Source organism: Balaenoptera musculus, chromosome 5 (assembly GCF_009873245.2).
Source record: "Balaenoptera musculus isolate JJ_BM4_2016_0621 chromosome 5, mBalMus1.pri.v3, whole genome shotgun sequence".
Lineage (NCBI taxonomy): Eukaryota > Metazoa > Chordata > Mammalia > Artiodactyla > Balaenopteridae > Balaenoptera > Balaenoptera musculus.
In genome coordinates this window covers 11,145,102-11,171,883 of record NC_045789.1, presented here as the reverse complement: position 1 = coordinate 11,171,883, position 26,782 = coordinate 11,145,102, and the positions used below count along the sequence as shown (strand labels likewise).

General features: G+C 35.8%; 1 protein-coding gene across 3 annotated transcripts in view; it reads right to left on the bottom strand.

Annotated features, from left to right (window-relative positions):
• CCSER1 (coiled-coil serine rich protein 1) overlaps nucleotides 1-26,782 on the bottom strand; it is a 1,333,501-nt gene that overhangs the window by 1,150,916 nt on the left and 155,803 nt on the right. For all 3 annotated transcript variants that reach the window (XM_036852949.1, XM_036852947.1, XM_036852948.1), the window contains exons 2-3: nucleotides 16,857-18,221; nucleotides 6,629-6,813 (exon numbers count right to left, since the gene is read on the bottom strand). In XM_036852949.1, coding sequence (XP_036708844.1) covers nucleotides 6,629-6,813; nucleotides 16,857-18,180 — 1,509 coding nt within the window. In that variant the 5' untranslated portion in view covers nucleotides 18,181-18,221. The remainder of the gene's footprint in view (nucleotides 1-6,628; nucleotides 6,814-16,856; nucleotides 18,222-26,782) is intronic.

Below are 26,782 nucleotides of genomic sequence, written 5' to 3'. Positions count from 1 at the left end.
TCATGCCACAAAATGAACGTGTGAAAGTGCATATACCAAACAAGCCCAGGAGAGCTCTTTTGCCTAGCGGATGGTAGAGGCGGGATGTTTTGAAAGTGATTCTTTAGATATTAATTTTGTGCTTTCTTCTTCACTGTCCCAGCGCCTCCCAGAGTTCCTGCTCAGCACTCGCAACGCCCTCAATGTTAGAAATTAGCCAAAAACACTAGGGAGTTATGTATATAATTAACAGTGTCAATCGAGCATGTGAGATAAAGTATAGGTAAATTAGGGATACGGGAGTTCATGTGCCCTTTTTTCATCCTTTTTTACTTTTGATATCAATGGTCACAATCCAAATCAAGCATGCCCCACCCATTCTGAATTTTAAGATGGTCAAAATGGTTAAATCTGGTGTATTGATAAGATTAGGTTAATATCTCCCAGTCTGGAACTCTAAAATTCTAAAGGGCTGTCTCTTTCATCTCTGCATCTTCAAAGTAGGTTCTAAATAGATATTTATGGAAAGAAATTGTGAATGAATTGATGAATGGATGAATGAATAAAGAAAACGCTAACAAAGGAGAAAACAGTAGGCCCCAGAAGAAAAGTGAATGCATAGTTAAGTGCTTGTCTATTTAGCATAGGGCTTAATTAGTCTTAATCAATTATTGTCAGTAATATTTAAATTCTATATTTCAATATATCAAAGAATTAAGATACAACATGAGACGCTGCTGATACGCAAGTAACTGTTTTTTTTCTCAAATATAAATCTGGTCTGTTCTTCTAGCGAAGAAGTCCTACAGCTCATGTTTTTACTATGCTATTCACAGTTTCTACACAAAGGCAACAGGATGCCAAACTGCAAATGAGAGGAATTACGCTGTCAGAGTAAAAGTGGCCATAAGTGAATTCTGTCAGAATCGCTCAGCACAGATAGTCCAGGGGAACTTTGTGGATGTATTTGCTGAGTAAGCTAAAGCTAACACAACTTTCCAAACCAGCTTTTTAATGTAATGAAAACAAGTACTTCCAAATATAGTAATATTCCCAAACCGGGAGTCAAGTAAAGTTAATTTAGATATACATCTCAAGGCCTTTAAGTCAGGAAGAGAGCACATCTCAAAGGACAAAACTTGTGGTTAGAATGAATTCTTCAGTGTCAAAGATGTTTTCCTCTTTCTGAACCACAATGACCAAGCTCAGTGTGAGGCATCAAATCAAATGACTTTATGCCCATCAAATGCCTGTAGACAACAGCGAGGGAGGAGGTAAGCAGGAAATCTCAGCTAATTAAAAGAACTGAGATACAATAAACTATTAGGGAATATCATAGTCATTAGTGCCCATGATACGTATCTGGGTCTACATCATCCAGACACATGCAAGGGACTACTCCCTGGCCCCTTTTGTGGCAAGTTTGGGCCTGGTGATTAGATTTGCTCAACGGGAAATGAAGTGAGTCTCTCACAGGTAAAGCATTTATTACTGGGGTGCGGCCTCCAGAGATCTTTCACCACAGTGAAAGGCAGTGTTTTGCAACAGCTGCTGCTTCAACAGCCTGGATACAGAAGGAGGAGATACTGAATGGAACTCCAGCACCTTCCGCAATGAACACATAGCTAGAGCAAGAAATAAATCTATATTATAAAGTCACTAAAATTTGGAGGTTGCTGGCTCTTATGTAGCCTGGCTCATCCTTCCTCATACACTCAGGCACTTTCCTTCCTCTAGTGATGCCAGGTGCTATATATTGTTTAACATCTACAAATCTAGCCTCAGTTAATACTTTTTTAGAGCGGGGTGATCTCATAAATATTTGGAGTTAGACTTCACTGTGTGAAGCTGCTGGAGAAACCAAGACAAATCCTTACATTTAATAATTTATACATCATAATCTGGAGGGAAAGTTCCTGGAAAGAAAGAGTCTACTTCTAGAAAAGTTGTTTTTAAATGTTTGGACCATCCTAAGGTAAGTATCAAGAAAGTTACTCAGAGGAAAATTAAGGGAAGTCTTTATTTAAAGCAGTTTGAAGATACCTAATAAATTTGAATGCTCATCAAATTGTTACATATATATTGATTTCTTGTAATAAATTTAAGCAAAGTCCAATTTCTTCTGAGCCACTGATGTTCAAAGAGCTAATACATCCTGCCCTTTCACTTTTATACTGAAATATCCCCAAAGTGTACAAAAACACTAGAATTGTAGTCTATCTCACCTGTCAGGGAATATTTTTGGTCATTCACAGGAAACCTCAGCATCTTAATAAACAGAGCCATACACCATTGGTAGAATTAAATCCTCATGACCTATATGAAATACTCTAGTTCCTTCTAAGTATAAATATCTTCTTTTGTGACAAAGTTCTTTTTTGGATGAGCTATCTCTCAGTAAAGACATTGATACCATTCATCAGCATATCGAGACATATTACCACATTTTAAATCCGGAATAAGTACTACATTTTGTTTATTTTTGTATCCCTTACAGAGGGTTGTAGTCTAGACTTAGAGCAAGCACAGATTGCCTTAAATGTGTTAACTTCATTATACAGAAATAATGCAAGAAAAATGAAAAATTAATTTTAAATCTATTACATTCCCCCCAAAGCATGTAGGATTTAAAGTTAGACAGTGAGTATCCAAATCTAAATCCTACTTCTGCCACTTACTATCTGTGTTTTCGGGCAAGTTGCTTATCTTCTTAGTGCCTTATTTTACTCTTTTGCAAAACGTGATGAGTAAAAGAATCACTCGGTTCATAATATTGTGAGGACTGAATGTGATAATATATGAGGAGCATTAAGAGTAGTCCCTTGGTTCAAATAAGTATTAAAAATACATGTCATTACTATTGCTCTAAAAGAAAAGAATAACTGAACCATGGATGCATTCTTAAACACACATATTCACCTGAATTATTTTGGAAGAGGAATATAGAAAATGTGTGCATCTTCTCACACATAAAACTATCATTCCGAAACATATGTCACTTGCTTCACATATAGCTAAAATTACCTAAAAATCCTAGCATTTCTTCCTTATATTGCTGAGCTAAATAATACATTGTATGCATGTTAAATTAACTATTACACTATAAATTAATTAAAGATCGAGATATTAGTTGTAAAGTCCTAAGGAAGAAGGTCATAAAGTAATTTTGATACATTTCGTGTGGAAATTCAAGGGTGTCAGTATTTATTTCAAAAAGTTTTACCTGTGAATCCAGTGAACATGTACAATAGTTTAACCAAGTCTCCGTCCACTCTCCCCTACCATGGCAATGGTGTAATCCTGCCATCTAGTGGACGATCTACATCACTGCAGGTATACTTTTTGAAAATTTATAAAAAGCCTCAAATAAATTAACAAAATCACATTTTTATATTTGACATTTAAAATTTTAAATCTTGAAAGTGTATCTGAGGAGAAGAATAATGATTTTGTGATGTTATGAGGAGAATTATATAAATGTAGTATGAAAAAACACGAGATATAAAAAGAATAAGTAAAAGGCCCAGCTTTGGGCAAAGGTAATAAACAAGGCACACTTATTAATATAAATACATCTTTAAAAAGGAATAATAGAAATTTGGTGAAGAGAAATGTTTCATAATAATTCATTAGCCATAACTTTTAATGTTGCATCAATTGGAAATCTATTTTAACATGTTCTTGTATTTAGACAAAAAAAATCAATTGCAACAATAATAATATAACATTTTAAATGCAAAGAACAGAAAGATGAAATATAATATAATGTAATATCTTTCTATATATGCAAATATAAATACACACATACATAGCCATTTTTTAGCATAAAAGAAACAAGAAACCCATTATCGTTTGCTGTTCTGTAGACGATTTGTCCAAGATTAAAATCTGGCCAAGCCTGACTTAATGGCTAGAACCTCTAAATTCAAACACAATGGTTTTGCTATCACTCAGTGTTGCCTCAGTAACTTAAGGCTTCTTCACACTGCAATTGTCAGAACTAGATGACCTAATATTTTCATTTGAAACATAACTGTCTAAGATATATAGATATAAGTGATTTAGTTTCGAGCATTTTTCACATATAAGTAGGTAGGTAGATAGATCCTTTTAAAGAAGCAGTGTTAAATACTAGAAAATCAAAGACACTGCTGAAAAAGGACACGTGAGAAAGGGAGCAAACTGAATCCAAAAGACAAGCCCATCCCAATATTTGTGAGGCCTGAGGCCTCATGGACCTCCCGGGCTGCAGTCCACTCACATCTTTTCCCACCCTCGCTGTATCCTACACGGTGAGGGAGCTAATACAAGTACCTCTAAGACACCCCAGCTCACAAGTGCAAGCTCAGACCCCACCCTCCTATACATACCCCATTTCCACCCTCATCTGCAGGCTTCCGCAATTTGAACCAGGAATCTGGAATCTCGGTCACCTGGAATGTGTTAAAGCTTTGGATGGGCATATCACCTTGACCCTCAAGGATTCTCACCCTATATGAAGTGGGAACTATAGAAAGACAGGAAGAATAGGATCCACTAAAGCAGCAGTCCCCAACCTTTCTGGCACCAGGACCAGTTTCATGGAAGCCAATTTCTCCATGGACCAGGGGCAGGGTGATGGTTCAGGTGGTAATGCAAGTGATGGGGAGCGATGTGGAGCGGCAGATGAAGCTTCCACTCACCCGCCACTCACCTGCTGCTGTGCGGCCCAGTTCCTAACAGGCCGCAGACCGGTACCGGTCCATGGCCCAGGTGTTGGGGACCCCTGCACTAAGGGGTCTAAGGGTGGTACTGGCATACATGTGGTTTACAACAGGGCATTTTTTAGGTGGCTAGAGATGGAGAAATGGTGTGAAATGATGTTGTCAGAGGTTGTCTTCATGATCAACATTTTTCTTAGACTGTATATCCCAGGGTCTTGCTCTAGGACGGAGAATGTCAAACCTTCCATGGAAGCAAGAAAGACAGGTTTTAAGGGTTGCTATCCTGGTGTGCTTCTATGTGTTTTGACCCATGAGCGTCTCAAGTGAAAACTTAGCCTCCCTGACTTGTGATATCAACTATGCAAACCAATTTTTCCTTCAAAAGAAAGTCTCTTCGATAAGTGATGCTGGGAAAACTAGACAGCTACATGTAAAAGAATGAAATTAAAACATCCTCTAACACCATATACAAAAATAAACTCAAAATGGATTAAAGACCTAAATTTAACACCAGATACTTTAAAACTCCTAGGGGAAAACACAGGCAGAATACTCTTTGACATAAATCGCAGCAATATTTTTTTGGATGTCTCCTAGAACAATGGAAATAAAAGCAAAAATAAACAAATGGGACCTAATTAAACTTAAAAGCTTTTGGACAACAAAGGAAACCATAACAAAACAAAAAGACAACCTACGGACTGGGAGAAAATATTTGCATACGATAATACTGACAAGGGATTAATTTCCAAAATATACAAACAGCTCATACAGCTTAATATTAAAAAAAAAACCAATCAAATAATGGGCAGAAGACCTAAATAGATATTTCTCCAAAGAAGATATACAGATGGCCAACAGGCACATGAAAAGATGCTCACTATTACTAATTACTAGAGAAATGCAAATCAAAACCACAATGAGGTATCACCTCACACCAGTCAGAATGGCCAGCATTAAAAAGTCTACAAATAACAAACGCTGAAGAGGGTATGGAGAAGAGGGAACCCTCCTACACTGTTGGTGGGAATGTAAGTCGGTGCAGCCACTATGGAAAACAGTATGGAGGTTCCTCAGAAAACTGAAAATAGAATTACCATATGATCCAGCAATCTGACTCCTGGGCATATATCCAGAGAAAACTCTAATTCAAAAAGATACATGCACCCCAATGTTCACAGCAACACTATTTACAATAGCCAAGACATGGAAGTAACCTAAATATCCATCGACAGATGAATGAATAAAGAAGAGGTATATATATACATACATATACATATATATACATGTGTATATATATACACACATACATGTACACACAATGGGATATTACTCAGCCATAAAAAAAGAATGAAATAATACCATTTGCAGCAAAATGGATGGACCTAGAGATTATCATATTAAGTGAAGTAAGTCAGATAGAGAAAAACAAATATCATATAATATCACTTATATGTGGAATCTAAATAAATGATACAAATGAACTTCTTTACAGAACAGAAATAGACTCACAGACATAGAAAACAAACTTATGGTTACCAAAGGGGATGGGGAGGAGATAAGTTAGGCCTTTGGGATTAATGTGTATACACTACTATATATAAATCAGATAAGCAACAAGGACCTACTGTACAGCACAGGGAACTATTCAATATCTTGTAATAACCTATAATGGAAAAGAATCTGAGAGAGTATATATACATATATTACTGAATCACCCTGCTGCACACCTGAAACTAACACAACACTGTAAATTAACTATATTTCAATTTCTTAAAAAAAGAAACACAACAACAAAAAATATGCTGCTTCAATTTGCAAGGAGCATGAACTTGCCAGTAATATATGGGATTATTCTTCAGTCTGTTTTCATTGTGCAAGGAGCATGAACTTGCCAGTAATAGATGGGATTATTTTATTATATGCAGGCATATGTATACACTTACCATGCTGTTCATTTTTGAAGATGATGAACCTGCTCTCTGCTTTCTTAGACTATTAACTTCTTCCACATTTCCATCTTTTGGTTTCAAAATCATCCTGCTACCCCCTGCAGTTCCTTCTGATGAGGATCGCAGTCGCCTCTCTACAAATCTTCCTTCACGGTATGGACTGAGGCTACTGGCAAGAACTATTTAAAAAAGAAATAAATAAAAATTAATACAAATGCTTAAATGTAGTTTTTATAAATGTTCCATTGAAAGTAAATGGAAAACTCTTAGGGTCATTCAACAATTCTCAATCACAGAAAACTTTTTGAATTAGTAGTGGTCCTTTACTTAACTATATAATCACTTTGAAGCCTCTAAAACTTTCTAGTCATCCTTGGCTTCTTCACACCTCACATAAATCATATAAGCAAATCCTGTCCTCATTACCGTCAACTGTATACAGAATGTGATCACTTCTCACCACCTCCCGCACTAACTTCCTGGCACAAACTCCATCAGGGCTTGCCTTGATTACTGCAATACTTCCTAATAGCCTCCTGCCCCTGCCTACTCCCACCTGCCTCTCCCCAACCAACACACAGTCTATTTTCTACAAGGTAACCAGAATGATACACTGAAAACATAAGTGAGATTGATCACGACCGCTTCTCTAATCCTAAAGCTGATGTGTTTCCAGTGGGCTACCAGGTTCTGCATGATATGACCCTACTCCCGACCCCCACACAGGGGGCTTCCCATTGCTCACCTGTTCATCTCTCTAACCTCATCTTCTACTGCCCTCCAGCCCCCTGTTCACTCTGCTTAGGGCATACTGGACTTCTTGCTGTCTCTACAACATTGCAGGCATGCTCCAGCCCCAGAATCTTTACCCCATACCCTTTGCACTGATATACTCCTCCCAAATAGCTGTATGGCTTACCCCCTAATTTTTGTTAATATGTTACTTTGAGGAATAACCCATCCACTGTACGTAAAAATGGAAACTAAAAACAAAGAACTATGAGAAAGAGAAATTAAGAAACTCATCCTTAAGATTCTCTTCCTCTAGAACCACCTCCAGTACCAAAATCTGTCAGTCAGAGAAAGAGAATCAGTAGGAGACCTATATTAAGAAGATTTATGGCAAGGAATTGGCTTATGCATTTGTGGGGCTGGCTAGGCTGCGCCTCGAGGCATGCGGGATCTTAGTTCCCTGACCAGGGATCGAACCTGTGTTCCCTGCAGTGGAAACACAGAGTCCTAACCACTGGACTGCCAGGGAATTCCCGAACACCTTTTCAAAAATTTGTGAAGATCCACCAGAGGGCAGACAGCAGAAGCAAGAAGAACTACAATCCTGCAGCCTGTGGAACAAAAACCACATTCACAGAAAGACAGACAAGACGAAAAGGCAGAGGGCTATGTACCACATGAAGGAACAGGATAAAACCCCAAAAAAACAACTAAATGAAGTGGAGATAGGCAACCTTCCAGAAAAAGAATTCAGAATAATGATAGTGAAGATGATCCAGGACCGTGGAAAAAGAATGCAGGCAAAGATTGAAAAGATGCAAGAAATGTTTAACAAAGACCTAGAAGAATTAAAGAACAAACAAAAAGAGATGAACAATACAATAACTGAAATGAAAACTACACTAGAAGGAATCAATAGCAGAATAACTAAGGCAGAAGAGCGGATAAGTGACCTGGAAGACAGAATGGTAGAATTCACAGCTGCGGAACAGAATAAAGAAAAAAGAATGAAAAGAAATGAAGACAGCCTAAGAGACCTCTGGGACAATATTAAACACAACAACATTCGCATTATAGGGGTCCCAGAAGGAGAAGAGAGAGAGAAAGGACCAGAGAAGATATTTGAAGAGATTATACTCGAAAACTTCCCTAACCTGGGAAAGGAAATAGCCACCAAAGTCCAGGAAGCACAACGAGTACCATACAGGATAAACCCAAGGAGAAACATGCCGAGACACATACTAATCAAATTGGTAAAAATTAAAAAAAAAGAAAAATTATTGAAAACAGCAAGGGAAAAACGAAAAATAATATACAAGGGAACTCCCATAAGGTTAACAACTGATTTCTCAGCAGAAACTCTACAAGCCAGAAGGGAGTGGCATGATATACTTAAAGTGATGAAAGGGAAGAACCTACAACCAAGATTACTCTACCCGGCAAGGATCTCATTCAGATTCGATGGAGAAATCAAAAGCTTTACAGACAAGCAAAAGCTAAGAGAGTTCAGCACCACAAAACCAGCTCTACAACAAAAGCTAAAAGAACTTCTCTAAGTGGGAAACACAAGAAAAGGACTTACAAAAACAAACCCAAAACAATTAAGAAAATGGTCATAGGAACATACATATCCATAATTACCTTAAATGTGAATGGATTAAATGCTCCAACCAAAAGAAACAGGCTTGCTGAATGGATACAAAAACAAGACCCATCTATATGCTGTCTACAAGAGACCCACTTCAGACCCAGGGACACATACAGATTGAAAGTGAGGGGATGGAAAAGATATTCCATGCAAATGGAAATCAAAAGAAAGCTGGAGTAGCAATACTCATATCAGACAAAAGAGACTTTAAAATAAAGAATGTTACAAGAGACAAGGAAGGACACTACATAATGATCAAGGGATCAATCCAAGAAGAAGATATAACGATTATAAATATATGTGCACCCAACATAGGAGCAGCTCAATACATAAGGCAACTGCTAACAGCTATAAAAGAGGAAATCAACAGTAACACAGTCATAGTGGGGGACTTTAAAACCTCACTTACACCAATGGACAGATCATCCAAAATGAAAATAAATAAGGAAACAGAAGCTTTAAATGACACAATAGACCAGATAGATTTAATTGACATTTATAGGGCATTCCATCCAAAAACAGCAGATTACACTTTGTCTCAAGTGTGCCCGGAACATTCTCTAGGATAGATTACATCTTGGGTCACAAATCAAGCCTCGGTAAATTTAAGACAATTGAAATCAAATCAAGCATCTTTTCTGACCACAACACTATGAGATCACAGATGAATTACAGGGAAAAAAACGTAAAAAACACAAACACATGGAGGCTAAACAATACGTTACTAAATAATCAAGAGATCACTAAAGAAATCAAAGAGGAAATCAAAAAATACCTACAGACAAATGACAATGAAAACATGATGATCCAAAACCTATGGGATGCAGCAAAAGCAGTTCTAAGAGGGAAGTTTATAGCTATACAAGCGTACCTCAAAAAACAAGAAAAATCTCAAATAAACAACCTAACATTACAACTACAGGAATTAGAGAAAGAAGAACAAACAAAACACAAAGTTAGCAGAAGGAAAGAAATCATAAAGATCAGAGCAGAAATAAATGAAATAGAAACAAAAAAAACAATAGCAAAGATCAATAAAACTAAAAGCTGGTTCTTTGAGAAGATAAACAAAATTGATAAACCATTAGCCAGACTCACCAAGAAAAGGAGGGAGAGGACTCAAATCAATAAAATTAGAAATGAAAAAGGAGAAGTTACAACAGACACCACAGAAATACAAAGCCTCCTAACAGACTACTACAAGCAACTCTATGCCAATCAAGTGGACAACCTGGAAGAAATGGACAAATCCTTAGAAAGGTATAACTTTCCAAGACTGAACCAGGAAGAAATAGAAAACATGAACAGACCAATTACAAGTAATGAAATTGAAACTGTGATTAAAAATCTTCCAACAAACAAAAGTCCATGACTAGATGGCTTCACAGGTGAATTCTATCAAACATTTAGAGAAGAGATAACACCCATCCTTCTCAAACTCTTCCAAAAAATTGCAGAGGAAGGAACACTCCCAAACTCATTCTATGAGGCCACCATCACCTTGATACCAAAACCAGACAAAGATACTACAAAAAATGAAAATTACAGACCAATATCACTGATGAATATAGATGCAAAAATCCTCAACAAAATACTAGCAAACAGAATCCAACAACACATTAAAAGGATCATACACCATGATCAAGTGGGATTTATCCCAGGGATGCAAGGATTCTTCAATATATGCAAATCAATCAATGTGATACACCATATTAACAAACTGAAGAATAAAAACCATATGATTATCTCAATAGATGCAGAAAAAGCTTCTGACAAAATTCAACGCCCATTTATGATAAAAAACTCTCCAGAAAGTGGGCATAGAGGGAACCTACCTCAACATAATAAAGGCCATATATGACAAACCCACAGCCAACATCATTCTCAATGGTGAAAAACTGAAAGCGTTTCCTCTAAGATCAGGAACAAGACAAGGATGTCCACTCTCACCACTATTATTCAACATAGTTTTGGAAGTCCTAGCCACGGCAATCAGAGAAGAAAAAGAAATTAAAGGAATACAAATTGGAAAAGAAGAAGTAAAACTGTCACTGTTTGCAAATGACATGATACTATACATAGAGAATCCTAAAAATGCCACCAGAAAACTACTAAAGCTAATCAATGAATTTGGTAAAGTTGCAGGATACAAAATTAATGCACAGAAATCTCTTGCATTCCTATACACTAATGATGAAAAATATGAAAGACAAATTAAGGAAACACTCCCATTTACCATTGCAACAAAAAGAATAATATACCTAGGAATAAACCTACCTGGGGAGACAAAAGACCTGTATGCAGAAAACTATAAGACACTGATGAAAGAAATTAAAGATGATACCAACAGATGGAGAGATATACCATATTCTTGGACTGGAAGAATCAAAATTGTCAAAATGACTATACTACCCAAAGCAATCTACAGATTCAATGCAATCCCTATCAAATTACCATTGGCATTTTTTACAGAACTAGAACGAAAAATCTTAAAATTTGTATGGAGACACAAAAGACCCCGAATAGCCAAAGCAGTCTTGACGGAAAAAAACAGAGCTGGAGGAATCAGACTCTCTGACTTCAGACTATACTACAAAGCTACATAATCAAAACAATATGGTACTGGCACAAAAACAGAAACACAGATCAATGGAACAAGATAGAAAGCCAGGGATAAACCCACACACCTATGGTCAACTAGTCTATGACAAAGGAGGCAAGGATATACAATGGAGAAAAGACAGTCTCTTCAGGAAGTGGTGCTGGGAAAACTGTACAGCTACATGTAAAAGAATGCAATTAGAACTCTCCCTAACACCATACACAAAAATAAACTCAAAATCGTTTCAAGACCTAAATGTAAGACCAGACACTATAAAACTCTTAGAGGAAAACATAGGAAGAACACTCTTTGACATAAATCACAGCAAGATCTTTTTTGATCCACCTCCTAGAGAAATGGAAATAAAAACAAAAGTAAACAAATGGGACCTAATGAAACCTAAAAGCTTTTGCACAGCAAAGGAAACCATAAACAAGATGAAAAGACAACCCTCAGAATGGGAGAAAATATTTGCAAACGAATCAACGGACAAAGGATTAATCTCCAAAATATAGAACCAGCTCATGCAGCTCAATATTAAAGAAACAAACAACCCAATCCAAAACTGGGCAGAAGACCTAAATAGACATTTCTCCAAAGAAGACATACAGATGGCCAAGAAGCACATGAAAAGCTACTCAATATCACTAATTATTAGAGAAATGCAAATCAAAACTACAATGAGGTATCACCTCACACCAGTTAGAATGGGCATCATCAGAAAATCTACAAACAACAAATGCTGGAGAGAGTGTGGAGAAAAGGGAACCCTCTTGCACTGTTGGTGGGAATGTAAACTGATACAGCCACTATGGAGAACAGTATCGAGTTTCCTTAAAAAACTAAAAATAGAATTACCATATGATCCAGCAATCCCACTACTGGGCATATACCCAGAGAAAACCATAATTCAAAAAGACACATGCACCCCAGTGTTCATTGCAGCACTATTTACAACAGCCAGGTCATGGAGGCAACCTAAATGCCCAACGACAGATGAATAGATAAAGAAGATGTGGTACATATATACAACAGACTATTACTCAGCCATAAAAAGGAACTAAATTGGGTCATTTGTAGAGACGTGGATGCATCTAGAGACTGTCATACAGAGTGAAGTTAGAAAGAGAAAAACAAATATCGTATATTAACGCATGTATGTGGAACCTAGAGAAATGGTACAGATGAACCGGTTTGCAGGGAAGAAGTTGAGACACAGATGTAGAGAACAAAAGTATGGACACCAAGGGGGGAAAGCCGTGGCGGGGTGGGGATGGTGGTGTGATGAATTGGGCGATTGGGATTGACATGTATACACTGATGTGTATAAAATTGATGACTAATAAGAACCTGCTGTATAAGAAAAAAGTAAAATAAAATTCAAAAAAAAAAAAAAGAACCCAAGAATATATAATGGGGAAAAGATAGTCTCTTCAATAGACAGTGTTGGAAAATGGACAGTCACATGAGAAAGGATGAAACTGGGACCTTATCTTATACCACACACCAAAATCAACTAAAATTGATTAATGACTTGAAAGTTAAGACCAAAAACTGTAAACCTCCTAGAAGTAAACATGGGGATAAGCTCTTTGACATTCATCTTGATAATGATTTTTTGGATTTGATATCAAGAGCAAAAGAAATAAAAGCAAAAATAAACAAGTAGGACTACTTTAAACTAAAAAGCTTCTGCACAGAAAACAATAAAAAAAAAAGAAAGAAAGAAAAGACAACCAATTGGACCAATTGGATGGGAGAAAATATTTGCAGATCATATATCCTATAAGGGGTTAATATCCAAAATATACACAAAATTCATACAACTCAATAGCAAAAAAAAAAAAAAAAAATTAAAATGGGCAAAGGACCTAAGTAAACATTTTTCCAAATAAGACATACAAATGGCCAACAGGTACATGAAAAGGAGCTCAACATCCCTAATCATCTGGGAAATGCAAATCAAAACCACAATGAGATATCACCTCACTTTTGTTAGGATGGCCATTATCAAAAAGTCAAAAGACAACAAATGTTTTTGAGCATATGGAAAAAAGGGAACCCTTGTGCACTGTTGATGAGAATGTAAACTGGTGCAGCCACTATGGAAAACATTATGGAGGTTCTTCAAGAAATTAAAAATAGAGCTACTATATGATCCAGCAATCTTACTTCTGGTAATATACCCAAAAGCAGCAAAAGCACTATCTCAGAGACATATCTGTACTCCCATGTTCACAGCAGCATTATTCACAATAGCAGAGGCTTGGAAACATCCTATGTATGAGAAAAGAGGAATGGATAAAGAAAATGCAGTATCTACATACAATGGAATATTATTCAGCCTTAAAAAAGAAGGAAATCCTGTCATTTGTGACAACATGGATGAATCTTGAAGATATGCTAAGTGAAATAAGCCAGACAGAGAAAGACCAATGCTGCATGGTATCACTTATATGTGGAATCTTTTTTAGAAAGCTGAACTCATAGAAACAGAGAGTAGAAAAGTGGTTGCCTTGGTAAAAGGGTATAAATTTTCAGTCATAAGATAAATAAGATCTGAGGATCTAGTGTATAACAAGGTGACTATAGTTGATAACACTGTATTGTATAAGTGAAATTTGCTAAGAGTAGAACTTAAATTTCTCAAAAACAAAACCCAAAAAGGTAAATATGTGACGTGATCGATGTATTAACTAACTTGATGGAGCGGGGGGGGGATCCTTTCACAATGTAACATATATCAAATCATCACTTTGTTCACTTTAAATATACAATTTGCCAATTATACCTGAATAAAGTTAAAAAATGCAAACTACAATCACACCCCCAACTTCCTAATCCTCTTTTCTGCTTTAAACTCATCCTCAGCAGTTATTACCACCTGACATTTATTTATTTGTATATTAATTGTCTGAGTATTCCCAGTAGAAAGTAAGCTTCATGAAGGAAGGAATTAATTCGTTTTGTTCATTGCTATACCCTTAGTGCCTAAAACAGTACCAAAACAATATTTGTTGAATGAATGAATGAATGAATTAAACTGTTCTGTTTGGGCTCATCTATGGGTTTAAAGGCTCTTGGCTAGAACCTATTAAGCCAACATATGGCAGTTTTTTCAGTAACTTTTTAAGCCAATGAGTAAAAGTTAAATTTCCAGAGAAGTCAAAATTCCATTAATAATTCTGATATGAATGCACACCCAGCACATTCATATGTGTATTAAATACTAGCTTAAACTTATTTCATAATAAATACAGAATAAATTTAGTATTATGGAATTTGGCAACCCTTTCTTACATAAAATACATTTGTCTAAATGGCTTTAAAATCTTTAAACTTCTAAATTATAAAATCCTTATGAATAGCAGATGAATATCTCCTATTGATGAAAATGAAGAATAGTATGCAACCAACTTTTCCTTTTTGACATTACCAGCTTATTTGTCTGTCTCTTTCTATTTTACAAGTTGTACATACTATGAATTATCACCTAATGTCCAGGAACAGGCATCATGGTGTCAAATTCAGTGAAATTAATGTGTTAAATGGCTTGCAATTAGGATCTCAGTCAACAGATTAAAAATCAGCAAGATAACTGTTGATCATTCCCTAGTTTCCAAAGAGATAAATATTTATTCAGTTTGACATTGAGGCAAGTCACCATTTCTAACTAAGAATTAGATATAATCAAAATAATTATACTTTTACCTTTTTTGGGTGCAATTTTCTAAAAAACTGCCTACATTCTAATCTGAGGTCCACCGTTTGCTAACAATGTGATTTCATGAAGTTATTTAACTTAATCCTAAACCTTAGTCATTAATAACTTCCACATAAATCTTTGGTTAGTACTAAATAAAACAGTGCATGCAAATTGCTTAGCACATCTTTGGGCACATAGTATCATCATCATTATCATTCCTATAATTATACTATAGTTAAAGAATTAAGCAGGTATAACTAAATCCCAAAATACAAGCAAGGCTACCAAGACAAAAAATGAAAAAAAGTAGGCAGATGTGTAAAAGTGATTTTGTATCAAATGTGAAAAAATATGAAGACAGTTGGAAAATTAAGGCATGCATTTAAAACTGTAAAATTGCTATATTCATGGAGAGACTAGTTAGGTAAGTCAGATAAACTTATGATTCTTGACATTATATAATATATAATTTCACTGATTACAAATTTTATTTAATATTTTAGTATTATTCTTAATGTTTTGGAAAGAGCCTGGGTCATGACATGTAGTACAACCTAGTCATTAAGAGCCTGAAATTTGGATTGAGATAGTTGTAATTTGGCTGTGCTACTTGCCAGCTGTATAATCCCTTGGTCTCAGTTTTCTCATGTATAAAATGGGGAACATACTAGTGCCTACCTCATAGGGACTGTATCCTAAACAATTACTTATGAACTTTGTGACTTTGGACACATTACTTAACCTGTCTGTGCTCCAATCATCGTGCCTATAGAATGAGTTAGAGTAACAGTAGTGATTTCCATCACTTCCAGATTCAATAAATTAATGTATCCAAAGGGCACAGAACAGTAAACGGGACACATTGTTGGGAGAACTATTAGTGTTAGTAGTAGTAGTAAAAGTGGCAGCAGTGGTAGTAGGAATCACACAGTACAGAAAAAAGAATAAAAAATGTCAAATACAGCCAGTAGGTATTATATATTCAACAATTCTCTTGAACTGAATTTTATATTGAAAAACCATGTTTTCTGTTAAATAACAGACTGGAGTAAATCAACCTTCCCTCCCTCTTTCTGTGCCAAAACATGGATCCTATTTAATAATAAAAACTTTGTTAAAACAGGAAAAAGAATTTAAATTATACGAATTTCTTTTATAATGATTGTGTCTGGGCTATATCTACTCTTTAACTAAGAAATACCAATACTCTATCATGAACTATAAAAAAGATAGCCCTTATTTTAGATAAAGCCACATTGCAAATAAAATTAATTTCCTTCCACCTTCTTCTGAGGGTGAGAATCTGAATTACACAACTAAGAAAAATAAGTAACATGGATGAATTACATTTTCAGCATGATACGAATGAAGTAAGTTTAAGCAGAGAAATGATTTAAGACAAATTATAAATAGGAAAGAATATTAAAGAGTGAAAACTAAGAAAAATGTAGTTTCCATCAGATAGAATAAGAAAATTGAAGAAATTATAATGAAAATTATAATTCATATCATTATACAAAGAAAATCATCATACCTTTGGCAGGATTTGCATCATATCCATATGATGTTTTGTTTAAAATATAATGATCACCGGAAGAGGGTATTATCCTTGAATCTGAAATAGGATGGATCCCTTTAACACGTTCAGCTATTGCTTTATGTTGCTCATAAAATCCAAGTTTCCTTGGGGAACTTGTTGCCAACATTGTTTCACCATTTTGTATCACCATATGTTCTCCTCTTCTTGTATCTGCTGATAGGTGAATCTCTGAGTCACTCGCATTCATAGCAGGTAGTTCAGTGATTTGCAATAACACTTCCTTCTGATTAGCAGCAGAGGTTTCTGGTAAGGATTTAGATTCAGTGCTACACCGACCTTCTAACCTGTATTTCCCAGGAGACATAATTGCACAGGGAACAGTTCCCATAAGGTCTATTGTTGTCTTTGTAGCAGCAGCAGGATTGGGAGAAATCTGAGAGGTAGGATCACTGTGGCCAAAGTTGTCACAGTGGGATGCCATGCTTCCACTTTTAGGAAATGCATCTGCTTCAGACACAGAATCTTCAGTCAAGGCTAAGAACTCTGAAGGTGTCTGAGCTGTAGTAAAATCAGCAGAAAGCAGTGGAGATTGCAAAGAGCTTCCCGCCCGTTCTGTTACATCCACAGAACACGATGGAGAAGCTCTTAGTAATACAGGCTCCCTCTCTTGGTACTGTGCAATTTCCAGTGAGAATTCAGATTGCTGTACCAATGAAATGGATTGGCTCTGTGGAACTGGCTTAGAAAATTTATAGTGAGATGAAAAAGATTTAGTAAGAAGCTTCTTTGTCGACTGCTTAACAGAACGGCGAGTTTGTTCTTCTGTGAATCCAGAATCATCCCCCTCACTTTTGCCAGAACTTAGGCAATTTATAAAGACATTCTTATTAGTCGAGTGCTCCTTTTCTCTTTCAAAATCCTCTGTCAAAGATCTTGTTATCTTCTTATTTCGTGAACTGCTAAAACCAACAGAATGTCTTCCCCTGGTTTTAGTATGTTCTTCCAAACTCAGTTTTTGCATACTGCTGTGACCAGGTTGAGCACCATTTGAAATACTAAGGTTCTGGTTGGTAGGTTCTTTCTTAGGTTCACTCCCCTTCTTATGATGGAAGCTAATGGAAGGAGTACGGAAGAGGCTCCTGCGTTTACCTGTACTACCTGAGCTTGAGTTAGTGCTGGAAGGTGACGAACTGTGTACACCGACTGTATTACTGGAGGAGGGTGAAGAAGGAAGAGAATCATGTTTTCTGCTAATACTCCTTCTGAATATTGGCAACCGGGAGACCAGAGTAGATCGTCTTGATCCGGAGTCCCCCATTGGGACTCCAAGGCTTGCACTGTGACAGCCAACTTAGCAACCTGAGAAAAGTTAAAACAAATAGAACAAGTTAATAGAATTCAATTATAAATAAGACATTTTAAAACATAACATTGGTTTTTCAGTCAGGACACAAAATTTGTTACACTAAAATAATAAATAGTAAAATTCTGATACTTAAAGAATTTTCTGAATTTCTATGTAGCAAAATATCCAGTAATTTGTATAGAAATTTTATAATGGTGCCACCACTTCACAATGACCAAGAATATTTGAAGTCTAAATTTTTATTGGGAGACACGAGATTACTATTCAAGACTCAGCCTTACTACTCACACCAGTTCTATAATTTGGTAAATTGTTTAATCTTAACTTTTTATGTTTATTTATTTAGACTTAGTAGGCATATGACAGCCACCATCATTGCTCTCTGGGTAAAATGCCGCACCAGATGTACCATGGGACTCAACAAGTGATTGACCTGAGCTTAACAGAACCACAGACCAGACTAAGGTATGACCTGACCCTAGAATCTCTACTCAAAGAAAAAACCAATTGGAACAGGTTCTTCCCTTTGGAGTATGATTTAGTAAGTTTAGAGATAATTAGACCACTGGCAGAGGAAAGTAAACCACATCATAAAGGATCTAGAGTAGAGTTATAAACAAGATAAATTTATGAGGAAACCACAGCCATGAGTTGAAGAAAAGACAAATGAAAGCTAACTCAACTAGTAATGCTAAGACAAGTGGAGACTACATGCAGAGAAAAGCAGAAGCATAGAAAATTTATGAACCATATTAATGTCAGGGTATTGATGATGAAGACAAAGAAGAAGGATGAGGAGGAGAAGGTGGCAGCTGCAGTTCATTAATTGTGATGCACCAAGTACTTGAAACAGATTATCTCTTTTAATGCTTATAACTATAGAAGTAGATATTACTATGGTCACTTTACAGCAGAAAGATAAGTTGCCTATGTCACTCAGCGGATAAGTGCTAAAGCAGGACTAAGAAACTAAGCATTATCTAACCACAGGGTCAGTTCATAATCAGCATGGTATATACTGTTTTCACTAGAGTGAAAAGCCAAGAGCTTATGCTGCTGAAGGCCCAGATATGTTTCCACTTCAGAAATTCCTAGCTGTATGGTACAACCTTCTCTTACGGTGACTGCTATTTTTCACTGGTTTTTATAATGTGCCATGATTTGGTTCCTATTTTGTTTTGTTTTGCTTTGTTTCTAAATTTCACTTAATTCCTTAACTATAATGTGCACACCCCCGCTTTGTCAACTTGAATCATGCTGTTTCTTTTTGTTATTTATTGCAACAAAACTAACAATAATAAATACTACAGGGGCTTCCCTGGTGGCGCAGTGGTTGAGAATCTGCCTGCCAATGCAGGGGACACGGGTTCGGGCCCTGGTCTGGGAAGATCCCACATGCCACGGAGCAACTGGGCCCGTGAGCCACAATTACTGAGCCTGCGCATCTGGAGCCTGTGCTCCGCAACAAGAGAGGCCGTGATGGTGAGAGGCCCGCGCACCGCGATGAAGAGTGGTCCCCACTTGCTGCAACTAGAGAAAGCCCTCGCACACAAACGAAGACTCAACACAGTCATAAATAAATAAATAAATAAAAGAACGTGAATTTCTTAAAAAATAAAATAAAATAAAATAAATAAATACTACATAAAATGACAGGCCCTCCATTTTATCATCTTTGCAGATAAATTATTAGATTGATCACGTAAAATACTTTCATGTCCTTGAGGAAGTGTATGACAAAAATGGAAAATATTTTCTCTTTCACACATGCGTTTTTAAATTTTGATATTTTGTTCTAAATGATATAAAATCAATTTGCCTTTCATGATTTTTATTGGATGATCTTTAATTGCACTCACCGAATTTGAATTTAAATCAAACTGTGTGTGAACCACTTCTAAAACATTTAAGTATTCTTGCAAGGCTTTAGCTGAAGAAAGCTTAAAATACAAAGACATTCTAGTTTGTGAAGTCTTTCACAAATTAAAACTATCTCATTTTCCTCCCAGCTTAGATGTTCTGAAATGGATACAAAAAATAATACAATTTTGTTTACACTTTCACTCTTAATAATGCTTTAATTAACATCATTCTCAGCTGCGATTTTTTTATTTATAGGCAAGATTTATTTCCATTCAACGCCCAGTGAATAATTTTGCTCTAATAAGAGCATGATCAACCATAATGATTTGCAGCTGGTGGTGAACCTATGGCCTTCAATGTATTAATGTCAAGATATTTACCATTATTTTTGAAATATCTTCAGAATTTATGTATATTGAAATATTTCTTGATCTTTTTTTTAGTATTGCTTACATTTGTATCAGCAATCAAAAATAAAAGAGTGAATAAATCCCATGTCTCTTAGGCAAGTATTCAAAGGATTTAACTAATGAAAAATTTTCAGAAAAAAGAATTACAATAAAATTCTTAATGAAAACCACCAGACTTCCATTTACAATACATATGTGCTACTCATATATCTGTCTTAATTTAAGTAAAAACATCATAGATACACAGATATTTATACACTGAATGGGATGACATGGAATAGATATAAAATCTATTAGAGATAAAAATCTTTTGTTTCACTTTATCTACAGATAGTCTTTTAAATGAAATTCTTTATTCCAGCTAAATGAGAGAGACAAAATATCTATAGGTTGGAATTATCCATATTCTTTAGAAAGACTTTAAAATCTATGTCTCATATTTCATTCTCCAATTGCATTGATTACTACTTGCCACTTTCTGTTCACTTTCACCATCAAGGCATTAGCAGAAGTGGAACCATCTGCTTGGAATGTCCTTCCAGGAACTGTGATGTGGTAAAACTCCTATTTCTACAACATGGTCCCTCCCAGATGCCATCTCTGATCCCCCTTCCTACTCTCTTCCATTTTGGACTTAGTACTCCTCCTTTATGCATCCTCAAGTATTACCTTACATAGTAAACATCTATTTATCTATCTGACTTTACTATTTTACCTTAAGCTTTTTTTTTAATTTTATTTTTGGTTTCATTGGCTTTTCATTGCTGCAGGTGGGCTTTCTCTAGTTGTGGCGAGCGGGGGTTACCCTTCGTTGTGGTGCGCGGGCTTCTCATTGCGGTGGCTTCTCTTGTTGTGGAGCATGGGCTCTAGGCTCATGGGCTTCAGTACTTGTGGCACACAGGCTTAGCTGCTCTGCGGCATGTGGAATCTTCCCGGACCAGGGATGGAACCCATGTCCCCTGCACTGGCAGGCGGATTCTTAACCACTGTATCACCAGGGAAGTCCCTACCTTAAGCCTGTTAATGGCAAAGGCCATTTTTGCTTTGCTTTGAGACCCCAGGTGCCTAATACACAATTAGTACCTATAGAGTCAATGGATTTCATAAAATGAAGTTTTCACTTGAACACAACAGTATTTCAAACACAAACATATTTTTCTGTCTCACTACCAAAAATGAAATGCTACAATTTTGAGGTTAATTATGTTGAATTACAACTTTTAGAGTCATAAGTTAATTGAAAGCCTTCAAACTGTAAAATCAATAATCTATAATTTGCTAACATTTGAAGACAATGTTAACAAGTTGAATAACAATATATCATCAAATCAACTTCAACTTATTCATGAAAGACAAATACAACATTACAACATGATAATTTTATTTTTATTACAAATTTATTATAACAATTTCCTTTAATTCCTTAGCAAACCTTGTACATATTTTCATATATTTGTATAAATTTCCAAATCAGATAAAATATATTTTCTCAATTCTCATCTAATGTTTGTTGGTTCAGAAGTCATAGTCACTTTAACTGTAACAGGTCCTAAAAACACACAGGTTGAATTAGACCTGCCCATAGTCCAGGGATCTTTATTACCATAAATATTTTCTTTGGAAAAACAAATTCTGTATGTAAGAGCAGTGTCTTCTAATTATACTTCTAATGCTGTCTAAATAAACAAAAGTTATACTGACCTGTAGACAATACTACCTCCACAGATGCAGACTGACTGTATTAGAAGTGGTATGAAACTCAGTTTGATCTCAACTGAAGAAATAGGATCCTTTGTTCTTGAGCACCACGATTTAACAAGAAGCTCCCAGAAAGTACTTTATTCAGTGATCTCTACAACCTTAGCAAACACTATCATTACCCTTAATAGAGCACCACATTATATGGCAGATCTATTCTGAATAAAATTGGAGCTGAATTTCTTAATTGGCATGGTTGAGAAAGATGTAAATTCTAGTTCAAGGGGTTATATGGATCATTAATTTGTTACCTATTTAATATTAGAATAAAAGTAAAATACCTTAAAGAAGTAAGATATACTGAAAAAAAATTATACTTTTTTCCCATAATTCCAAAGGCATTAACCAAAGACATAAAATAACCTTGAAGGGTTTCACAGCTATCATCTTGGAAACTGATTACCATATGCACAAACAGGTATGTCTATCTGTGCAGGTAAGAGAAGCAAAACAAAACCCCCTTAATCTTTTTCTTTCCTGTCATTTTTCTATGTTCCTAGAATTTGGACAGCCCTCATATTTTTTCACTATGAGCCAAAGATGATGAAGGGACCTGATGTCCCACATCTGAGATAGACTGAGTATCCTTTGTCTCTCTCCCAAAATTAGTGGTATATTATTGCAAAAACAAGCCTACACAAACAAAGTACCCTTTACACAGACATGCAATCAGCATGAAAAAAATTTTGGTTTCAAATCCAAGCTCTGCCACTTACCAGTAGCATGAATGAGAACACAGATAATAATTATTTTATAGTGATTTTTCTTTAAGGATGGAAGGTACAACATCACAAAGAAACTTAACACTCTGCTTGGTACAGAGTAAATTTGCACTTTCTTCCTTTTTTAATGAAATGCATTCAAGCAAGTGGTGCATGATGGTACAGCACATAGAGTGATTATGAAAATGAGCTACTTTTCAAAATCTGTCCCAATCACTCTATTTAAAAAGTCATCAAAAATTTCAGGGGGGGCTTCCCTGGTGGCACAGTGGTTGAGAATCTGCCTGCCAATGCAGGGGACGTGGGTTTGAGCCCTGGTCTGGGAAGATCCCACATGCCACGGAGCAACTAGGCCCGTGAGCCACAACTACTGAGCCTGCGCGTCTGGAGTCTGTGCTCCGCAACAATAGAGGCCGCGATAGTGAGAGGCCCACGCATCGCGATGAAGAGTGGCCCCCGCTCGCCGCAACTAGAGAAAGCCCTCGCACGGAAACGAAGACTCAACACAGCCAAGAATAAATACATAAAAATAAATAAATAAGTTAAAAAAAAAAAATTTCGGGGGGAGGTGGAGGTGTATAAATTGGGCTCAGTATTCTAACCCCTTATGATAAACATCCCTAAAGTATACATTTTTATTGGAATTTAAAAACAATGACCAATATTTGAAGTGTTTGTGGGGAATGTTGCATAAGTTAAATACAGTCTCAGTTCTATTCTCTCTCAGAAAAGATATCAGAAAATAACCAGGTAGAGCCTAAATGACCACACTTAAAAGAAAATCAATGATACATGGTGAAAATGGAAAAAAAAGAAAATTCACAGAAACCAAATACCTCTAGGTAACAACTTTCAACATTAAGAAAGCAACGGCAGAAAACAAATCATATGTAAACATATCAAAGGACACTGATGAATTTTCACCAAAATTAAATAGATAATAGCTTGAATAAGCTTCCAAGTCAATCGTATCTAATTATGTCATTTTGATGCAGATTTAAATGAGTCCTGATAGGTGTTATGGCTTAGCTGGAAAGCCCTCCAGCTCAGATTCTTTCTATTACAAAGTTCATGCAATTTACATCTCAATAATCTTTTTTTAAAAATTGAAGTACAGTTGATTTGCAATATTGTGTTAGTTTCAGGTGTACCACAAAGTAATTCAGTTATATTTATTTTTTTTTTAGATTGTTTTCCATTATAGGCTATTACAAGATATTGAATATCATTCCCCATGTTTTACAGTAAATCCTTGTTGCTTATTTATTTTATATACAGTAGTGTGTATCTGTTAATCCCATACTCCTAATTTTACTTTAACTATGATGTGATTTATCTTTGAATGTATTTCTAAAATGTTTTATTGTTTTCATTTAAATAAATACGGAACTAACAGAGGCATTCTTAATGATAAATCACTGACACCCATGGACAAGGGCCACTTCAACCAGCAGGGTTAGTGAGGACAATATGAGATACATTAAAAGGATGACTGCTCAGGACCAAGTGGGTTATTGATCCGTCACAGGGAAGAGAATGAGACTGTCGGCCAGACAGCAAGAGTTAGAAATCACATAATTGATTGGATATGTTTAATTAACAATTTATTAAATTTGCATATGATTTAGCCACACTGAGTACAGTAAGTTATTTTCAACAATAAACAAGAAAATAATACAAATAACTGCTTATATCAGAAATGCTTGCTTATATCCAAATGAGTTGACCCTAAAAATTGCATGTAAGCAGAGATAGATTGTCCCTTATTGGATATGTAAATCAATAAATCAACCTCCTAGGTAAAAAGAGAAAGAGAGTGCATGGTGCTAAATTGCATGATAATGGGAAGAGTTACAATAGGGAAGGGGAATACATTTCAAAGAGATTATTCTAGCAGGATTTAGGGAAGCAGACGCATCCCTTGTCTGAATTAATAGAAGGACAGAGACCATAATACATATTTAGAAAGACATGTAATCTTGAAACCCAGCCAGATATAATCTCAGTTCTTCATTGACCAGAAGAGACAACAGAGGGAGAAGAGAAACAGAGAGAGAAAGAATGGATTTTGACCAGAAATTAGACAGAAGTTAGTAGTGAAAGAAGAAAAAAGCCTAAAAGTCATATCTACATGTGACCCAGGCCTAAGTAAATAATGAGACTACATTTATACTTAAAGAACGTTATAGTTTATGTTCTGGCATTTATACACAATGGATGCATAACTGTTAAGAAAAAAGATTCTCATGCAAAAATATCTCGATTTGAATTCAGCACTACACATAAGAGCTGTGTGACTTTAGAGTGGCTTAAAAAGTTATTTAAACTCCCTGAGCCTTCATGAGGATAATAGTTTCAACTATGTTAAAGATTTTGTGATGATCTAATAAGTAAAACCAAAAAGCACTTAGAACAAGGTCTAGCACATGATAAATCTTTAATAACTATAAATTATCAAGAAAAATTAACCATACTTGTACTACTTCACAGCCAAGTACATTTTAATTAGCTTATAACCTCCCCAACTTCTCTCAGCTGAAGTTCTAATTCTGTCTACTAGCAGACAAATAATACCGTCATTTCCAGTCAATCTTGAATAGGACAAAAAGGAAGGTTAGAGGCCAGAGTACCCATATGTCACTGGGCTTGGGGCTTGGAACTAATACACTAATTAATACATATATATATATAACTGCCTACATTCATTTCAATTTTTTATTAAGTAAATATTAAGTTCACTTATTCAGTATTATTTTTTTTACTTTCAACAAAATAATCCAGACTTAAAGAAGCAAATAACTGACAATATCATGAATATGCAAAGACTGTCTCAGACCCTGAACATGATTCTCACAAGGTGAATTTGATAAATTTGTTGAACAATGAAAATGTCATAACAAGTATGCAACTTTAAAGAGGATAGCACACATTCAAAAGTATATATGTTTGTTAATAAAGAAAATTTTATTATTTCTTACATTGGAGAATTTGGTTTGGTCTTAAAATATTATTTTGGAAAAAAAATTCCTTGCAGTGCTGTAGGTTAGGTTTCTTAGAAGCAGAGCCTAAGCAAGGAATTCTTTTTTTTTTTTTTTAACGTCTTTATTGCAGTATAACTGCTTTACAATGGCGTGTTAGTTTCTGCTTTATAACAAAGTGAATCAGTTATACATATACATATATCCCCATATCTCCTCCCTCTTGTTTCTTCCTCCCAGCCTCCCTATCCCACCCTTCTGGGTGGTCACAAAGCACAGAGCTGATCTCCCTGTGCTATGAGGGTGCTTCCCACTAGCTAGCTATTTTACGTTTGGTAGTGTATATATGTCCATGCCACGCTCTCACTTTGTCCCAGCTTACCCTTCCCCCTCCCCATGTCCTCAAGTCCATTCTCTACATCTGTGCCTTTATTCCTGTCCTGCCCCTCGGTTCTTCAGAACCACCTTTTTTTTTTTTTTTAGATTCCATATATATGTGTTAGCATACGGTATTTGTTTTTCTCTTTCTGACTTACTTCACTCTGTATGACAGACTCTAGGTCCATCCACCTCACTACAAATAACTCAATTTCGTTTCTTTTTATGGCTGAGTAATATTCCATTGTATATATGTCCCACATCTTCTTTATCCATTCATCTGTTGATGGACACATAGATTGCTTCCGTGTCCTGGCTATTGTAAATAGAGCTGCAATGAACATTGTGGTGCGTGACTCTTTTTGAATTATGGTTTTCTCAGGGTATATGCCCAGTAGTGGGATTGCTGGGTTGTATGGTAGTTCTATTTTTAGTTTTTTAAGGA